Source organism: Rhyacophila brunnea, unplaced genomic scaffold (assembly GCF_057557595.1).
Source record: "Rhyacophila brunnea isolate RB1 unplaced genomic scaffold, BYU_Rbru_1.0 scaffold_12, whole genome shotgun sequence".
In the NCBI taxonomy this organism is placed as follows: Eukaryota; Metazoa; Arthropoda; class Insecta; order Trichoptera; family Rhyacophilidae; genus Rhyacophila; species Rhyacophila brunnea.
Window position 1 is genome coordinate 36821372 of NW_028232774.1, and position 8074 is coordinate 36829445.

Genomic DNA, 8074 nt, shown 5'->3' on the forward strand with positions numbered 1-8074 from the left:
AATACATTAAATTGTACGGAAGGAATATTATTGCGAGACAAACGTCATTATTTTGATTTGAATTCAAATTTGACCGTTGTCAGTGTTGTCAGCATTACAAGCTATTCTATTTGCCTGTTGCCAAGCTGAAAAAAATATCTTCCCAAAATTGTCATATTTATTCGTATCATTCCGAAATAAATTTTATTCTCTTCAGTCGTGACGTCCCGTGGGGGTAGGCAGATTGAGCATCGCTTGTGGGCGGCAAATCGAGTAGAATCATGTATACACAAATATAGAAATAGCTATCTAAACTTAGTAATACCTAACGAAAATATCTTTCAATTAACAGGACTATAATTTTTGTCGGGTTCGTGATGTCTAGTTTACTTCCGTTGCCCTTCAACATACATGGTCACTAGAAACGACACGTGCACGGATAATAAAAAAAATACTGTATAAAAAATAGGGCGGCATTTTGGCGCTGTCCAGGGGCGGCAATTTGTCTAGGAACGTCACTGTCTTCAGTGCTTGGAAAGTAGTCACTAATCTATTTTTATTGTCAATGGACTTTTTTGAATTTCGAAAATACATTTTTTAAAGTACCCTGTCTAAACAAAACAATGCAGTTATTACCAACCTTTTATTTTTAATAATGATGTCATCATGGAGCACATATGACACATTGTCAGTTCGACATGGAGTAAATTAAAAAAATAGAAGTAATAGTACACCTACCTAGTCCGCATCAAGACAGATAATAATATACCTACCTGAACATGAACAATGTTTTCAATGGTAACTAATACATAAGTAGATAGATACCTACTATACATATTACACCCACGATGGCCGTGTGGCTTAAACGCCAGCCTATTGAGTGGAGGGTCCCAGGTTCAAATCCTGGGTCTGGCAAGTACATATGTGTTGCTACATTTCAAAATCAGCCAAGTCCACCTTTAGGTATTTTTGACTTTTTTGTGAATTGCTGAAGAACTACTGCTTTCTAACATTTCTGCATTATCAAAATGTGGAATTTATTCATTTTAAATATTCTATACTCAAAATAATATAAACTTTCACCCTTGGGACTGTGTATTTGAGAAAACAAAAAGCTGTTTTTCTCCTATTTATCTATTATATGACTTGGCTGCTTTTGAAATTTAGTGACACATGTATTGTTTTTCAATTTATGTATGAGTCAGAGTATGGACCTAATAGGTTGAGCGAGTAGCTGACATCCATTTCTCAATCTATAAAATCTGTTAATACAAACCTCCACTCTGTGGAGGCCTATATGATCCTATTAGGATCGGACATGGTCAAAGAGAGAAGAATACACATACAATTTACATCCCACAATATCTATCGAAGTACCTACCTACTTTAACTTTTCTTATCGATATCCTTATTAACTTCACATTAATCATCAGCAGAATCATTAATTAATTATATATTCTTTTTATTCTATTGTAAAACAGTGGTACACCTTGTACAATAGTTTTCAAATTCTCATGGAAGCGTTGACACAGCTTTTCAGAACTGGTTGGTAATTCCTGGCATAATTTATAGATTGAACTAGGTTACTGTTTTGTTTGGTCGTGTAAATAGTATTGTTAAATCAATATCTAATGTCATTTTATACACAAAATAAAATACTATTATCATGGAGCTATCAAAAACAGATTTTGAGCCATCAACAAATAAAGTATCTACAAAAATGAAACAAAATGAGAAGAACTCAACTCACTTATATTCTAATGATAAATTTCTAAAAGAGATTGTAAGTTTACAATAATATAGTATTACTAGCTGACCCGGCAAACGTTGTTCTGCCATATAAATTATTTCTAGTGAATATTTTGGTTGTTAAATAAAAAATCACGAATCTATCGTAAGTGTGTGGGGATGGGATCTATGACAGAAAGAGGAATAGAGCGCTGTAGACGATGACCGCCGATAAAAACAAAAAAACATCAGCCATTCATTTTCTCAATTCAAAATGAGTAATGATGTTCATAATGAATGAATTACCTGTGACAGGATCTCGTTGTCTAATGTTTATGCAATATCCGTCTTGTCCCTTCCAGAAAAATTGCGGATATTGGAGAGCATCGTATGAACGGTGTGTGTCAGCGATGAACTCCAGATTATTGTTTCTTCTTCGAATCACGATTTCTCGCGTCGATGTGCGGTCGCCAACCATGATTCCAGCAATGTCATCAACAACAGTCGCATTGAATCGACGTACGTGCTCTCCAGCTGGTGTTTTATCAGGATTGATGACAATAGCGTGATTGCGACTTTGCAATTCGTATATGTGTGCTTTGAAGAATTTCAATAATTCATTGTGCTCATTCAACAGGGCGTCCAGTTCGCCGACGATGTGCCTGGCATTAGGCGAATTGAGGCTATTGTAGCCGCAACGTGCATCCACATGATTGATGTCCTCACCGCTGCGTTGATTTTGAACGTAGAATGGAATTGTTGACCATTTGCCGCAGTATTGTGAACTATTTCTGTTGCTCCGGATGAAGTCATTTGGAAGCATGAATTGAATGTGCGAATGGACTTCAGGAACAGGTTTGAATCTGGAACCGTGCCGATGAGCAAGCCGTTCAATGGTTCTGGTGGTATCTCAATTTCTGGTAGTTGCACTTTTCCTGATGCGCAACACATCCCGGCTGACTCATGTTTGAATTTGAGCGCATGACAATGGGAACATTCTTTGTCCATAGCACCAATCAGCACTTTTGGATGAGCGGAATATTCAATATCTGGCTCGTACTTGAATGCGAGACGAAGGAACGAAGCGGATGTAAATGTTCGATGTACTTGTTGGCGTTGTCGGTCATTTGCTCTGCGTGTGTTAACTACGAACCGGCGCGCTTGGCTCCGTTACAATTGTCGTTGTTGATTTCGTTCAGCTCGTGCCTCTTGTGATTGAGATGCACGCAATTGCGACATGCTTACACGCACGTTTTTGTTATCTTGTTAGATTTGTTCGTCTGTTCTTTTTGCTCTACTATTTCGCATGTTTGTTGCTTTATTCGTTCGACGGCCCAAATGGCCCCCCTTGCGTCTTGCTGGCATTGTGCACTGTAATACACGCACATAAAAATAGATAAATGAAAATAAATCGTACAAAATTTTGCACGCACTGCGTTGTGATATGCCGAATGAAATGTCAAAATGACGCGACGCTTCTCTTGAATTCTTCTCGGACGTAGCGCCATCTGTCATTCAACAACATAAATAATTTCGTTCTGTTTGAAATACGAACGACGGTTAAATTTGTTCATACAAAAATAATAAAATCGCGATTAAAAAATAGGAGGGTGGGGGTAGGATAGTGAAAATTTTGGGTTATAGGTATTTTTTTATGCCAATTAATAAAAAAAATACAAAAAAAAAATTGTCAAAAAAATAAAAGAAAAATTTTCTGGATAGAGATACCCTTATCACCTAACGGTATGAAATATACTTGTTGACCTATTCTCATACCTAACAAATATACATAAAAAAAAATTATAAAAATCGGTCGAGCCATTTCGGAGGAGTTCGACCACAAACATCGTGACACGAGATTTTTATATATATAGAGATTAAATATAACATCTAATACATACCTACCTAATGTAAATATTATCAATGTTATTTGATGTTTAAAAGTATGTTTTTTTGCAAATTAATTATACTTAAATGAAAGTATTTCCATGGTATTTCCCATCAAATTGAATAACTACCTATTTATAGGAATATCGTAATTACACCCACCGTGGAACAGAAGTTAATAAAAATAATAGGTAGGTAACTACATTCGACTTATGATCTGTCAGTTTGAATCTTAAGAGGGTGAAAAAATACAAAATAATGTATGTTTCTCAATCAATATTGTGTGTATCCATTGGGTTTGAGTAAATGGCTAATAACTGATTATAAAAAATCTATATGCCTACCTATTATCTTCCTTTTTTTATTTAACAACCTACCTTTGACTCTCCCTTAGGTAGGTAGGTACAATAAGATAACTCCCATTGATAATTAGTTGCATTGATGTGTAATATTAATTTTAAATGTTTATGAATCCAAAAGAGTAAGGATCTTCTTGCGTATTTAGGTATCTAGGTAGGTACTGTCTATGAAGATTAAATTCCAATGGCGAAGTTCCTTTAAGGAAAAGATATAAGTATGACTGATAAAGTTTTGTGTGCGCTATTTATGTCGAATCTCCACAGCCTACCTCTACTCTTCGCCATTGATAAATTCAGAATAATATGTTTCTTCTGCCAGTGGCAAATGAAAAATTTGTTGTTGTTCAATGTTACAGCCAAAAATACACAACCCAAAATCGCTGCGTGTTATTTACTTTCACAGTAATAATATTGAAAAAATGGGCGATGAACTCAACAATTTTACTAATATAACTCATTTATATTTACAATGGAATAAAATATCAAGAATAGAAAATCTATGTCAAATGAAATGCTTGAAAAAATTATATTTGGGGCATAACTACATCAGTGTGGTTGAAAAACTAGAAGACTTATGGAATTTGGAAGAACTTCATTTAGAAAAACAGACTCTGGAATATGGAGAAGTTATATGTTTTGAGCCTAGGTGTCTTAAGGCTCTGAGTGTAAGTATCTAAAGCTGCCAATACTCGATAGACATGTGCTGGGCATCAGACAAGTCAGTGATAATCGAACAGCAAGGAATTTCAATGCTCATTATATTCTTGTGAATGTTTGCTTTATACCTACTGTTCGTGGAAAGGTTTTCTTCAATGACTTATGTTCAGCTCATGTCTGTGTGCAATGTTATATTGTATTTCACTTATCTACTCAATTTCATCATTGGGGTGTTTTCATTAAAAAAAAATTTGCCTGAAAACATTATTCCCAATACATACCAGCATTTGACTGTGTTTCACTAATACCTTGTTTTAAGGCGAAGTCTTTACCTACCAGAGGCACTTAGCGGAAAAATACGAAGCTTGCAATTTGAGACATTTTTTTTTGATAATTTACAATTTCAACTGTATTAATAATTAATAAATATGTATCTGAAAACATTAAGACCAGTGAAACTGCAAATAATTTTCAACTATAGGCGCGACGAATTTATGGACTGGCTGGCATTCGGAGAGAGAACGTCGAGTTGGGTACACGTCAATTTGTTTTGTGATGGCGACGGGGGGGTATTAATTCTTAAATCGTGTAAAGATGACTAAAAACGTTACCCATTTACTTGAAAAAGAAAACGTGTCAATGAATATATTATTATTGTTACTAATAGAACAATAAACAGAACATTAAATGGACGCATGTTGGACTTATATGACAAATTATATTTCGTTCGGCATGCCTCAAAAATACTAAAAAAATATTATAAAATGTGTAATAATAATTACTGTCAACAGTAAATCCATGCACGTGTAAATGGAGTGTTATAATATTACTGATTAAAGTTTACATATTTACAACAGTATTAAGTATCATCAACAAGTACGTTCAATCCTTCAGTATAATTGTTTTTATTTTACTTGCAGTGTAGACTTCAAGTTCTTAATATATCTGGTAATCGGCTGCTACATTTAGATGTATTGCCATTCCTGCATAATCTAGTGACGCTAATAGCCAGAGAAAATAAATTTAATGACTATGAATCACTGGGAAAGTCTATGACGAAGTTGATATCATTGAGAGAAGTCGATTTCAGTGGAAACCCCATGTGCACCAAACACAGATATAAGGAAACTATTATCACCAAATGCCCAAAACTTGGTTAGTATAAGATTAAATAAATATTACAGATCATAACAGCAGTCTATGGCAATGTTTATGGTTATACACCAAAGGGGTTCCCAGGGAACTCAGAAATAATGGAATCTGAAATACCTAACGGATCTGAAGAAGCAGGCAACCGATCTCGAGTGCGAAAGAATACAGGATAAAGTTAAACACGTGTTAAGAATACGTCATACATCGAATACTGACAACTGTTCTTGGTTTATGCAATGACGCTCATTTAATATTGGTGTATTGAATGTTGCAACACACACTATTAATTGCATATTTATAATGCGTGGTTAATTTTCATAGGACAATCACACATTAAAAACCCTGCGTCAAAATGTACTGTATTGGGATATAGCCTATCATTAATCTGTACTGTGGGGGTTCCCTTCCAAATCACTAAAGTCAGAGACATGTGATATCACGCTACTTGAAAATGTGTAAATTGCAGAAAATAAAAAACTTTCTATCACGCGTGAGATTAGTGGTATAGCGTGATATGCGTGAGGTGACTTCAGTGTAGTTCTGATACATACATACCAAGTAAAATGACATTGCACACTTTTTGCCCGTGGTGCATGTTTTTAGCTATATGTTTAATTGGCAGGGGTCACGGGTTATCTGGCTAACACAAAAGGGGCTCGCAACACGAGAAAGGTTTAGAACCAGTGCTTTAGTGGGAACTCTGATATTCTGCGGAACACCGTCGCCCTTAACCATAGCTATATGTAGGGGCCCCCCTTTAGGATGTGGGGGCCATGCCATGAGCTCATATGACGTGATGTGATACAAGCTTAAGAAGATATTATGAAGCACCAACATGTATTTCTAAATTTTTCAAATTCAATTGATTTACCTACATTCAGTATTCAACGTTTGTATTATTTTTAGAGTTATCATCCACTACTTTATTTTGGATGATTATTGGTCCAGAGAAATTGTTTTAATAATATTTAAAGTGTGGTTTTAATGTTACAGATACGATAGATGGACAGGTTGTATCAGATCCTACGAGAAGATTTTTAAAATGCTTTGACGAGAAACAGAAAGAATTACAGATAAAGAAATCTCTGCAAGCCAAAAAAATCCAGCAGGTTTGACATAACGCTCAAAATACATATTTATTTGTACAAGTGATTTTTTTTTATACCTACATAAATAACATTTTCTTATCTTATGTGTCCTTGAAATTATGTAATTTTGCAGACGCTCTCTGTGCCTGACTTTCTTCAGCCAGATAACACTTCTGCCGATGCTCAACTTGCTCTGTTAGAGTCCAAACGAATCGAGGCTGCTAAATCAAGACAATTGAGAAGTAACAATGCATTATATTTTACTGTTAATCTTTCGTGGAAGAACATAGTAATTAAATAAGCGACAACATTTTGTTGTTTTAGTATTAGTTTAGCTTCCAAATTTTATGTTTTAGATAAATCAATAACGGTTTCATCTGTCAGGATATTTACAATCGATCAGTCTCAATTTAGTCTCAGAGATCAGTTGAATATATGCTGACGGTCGAAAATGATGTTAATTTATGATACGTAACTAACTTTCTAAACATAAAACGTACTGCATGTGTAATAGCTTCCAAGACAGAAAGAAAGTGTGCATTGTGTTCTGTTAATCTATGTTTACTCTTTGTTCTCACATTATTGTTCTTTTCAGTTAAATCGAGTGAATCGGTGACTTCTATAATTCCAAGATGTTTTTGGCGTAATAAGGCTGGCGAAAAGGTGAAATTTGCCGAGGGGAAAAACTTAACACCTTTTGAAGATTTTTTGAAAAACACAAGTACAGATTGGCCATAAAATATCATTGTTATATGTAAAAATTTTAATGCACTACCTATAGGTACCTATTCATGTTGGGCCAAGCATCGCGAATGTTGGTGCCCTTTGATGTGTGTAGAAACATTGAAACTGCGTCAAAGTACATTCAATATTTGCCGACCACACAATGCGTATGTCACTCTCTAGCTAGAAGACGGTGACCACCTACATTCGCCTTGCTTAGCCCATGGTAAAGACCCAAGGGAAGTGTAATAAAATTTAATGGTATCCACCTAACATGATTGTCAGTAATGACATTTTTTTTGTTTTTATTTTTGAATCTTGGTTGAATGCAACAATTATTGTAATAATGAATTTTGTATTTTTAAAAGGTACTTAATTAAAATCTTTATTATATCACTGAATTCTATCTTTTTATTTGCATATATATCATTACAATCATAGAAACTCCAGGAGCTTCCACGTTTACACCAAAGTCACTAGTTGGTAATTAATACAAAAGAA

The 8074-nt window shown here is 34.8% G+C and overlaps 1 protein-coding gene across 1 annotated transcript; it reads left to right on the plus strand.

The window, feature by feature from the left end:
- Positions 1-636: 636 nt before the first annotated feature.
- Positions 637-7972, plus strand: LOC147078118 (protein phosphatase 1 regulatory subunit 42-like). The gene is made up of 6 exons (XM_085940201.1): positions 637-859; positions 4310-4618; positions 5531-5765; positions 6756-6871; positions 6984-7092; positions 7446-7972. Exons 2-6 carry the CDS (start codon positions 4373-4375, stop codon positions 7586-7588), a joined length of 849 nt encoding a protein of 282 aa, XP_085796327.1. The 5' UTR covers positions 637-859; positions 4310-4372; the 3' UTR covers positions 7589-7972.
- The last annotated feature ends 102 nt before the right edge of the window (positions 7973-8074 follow it).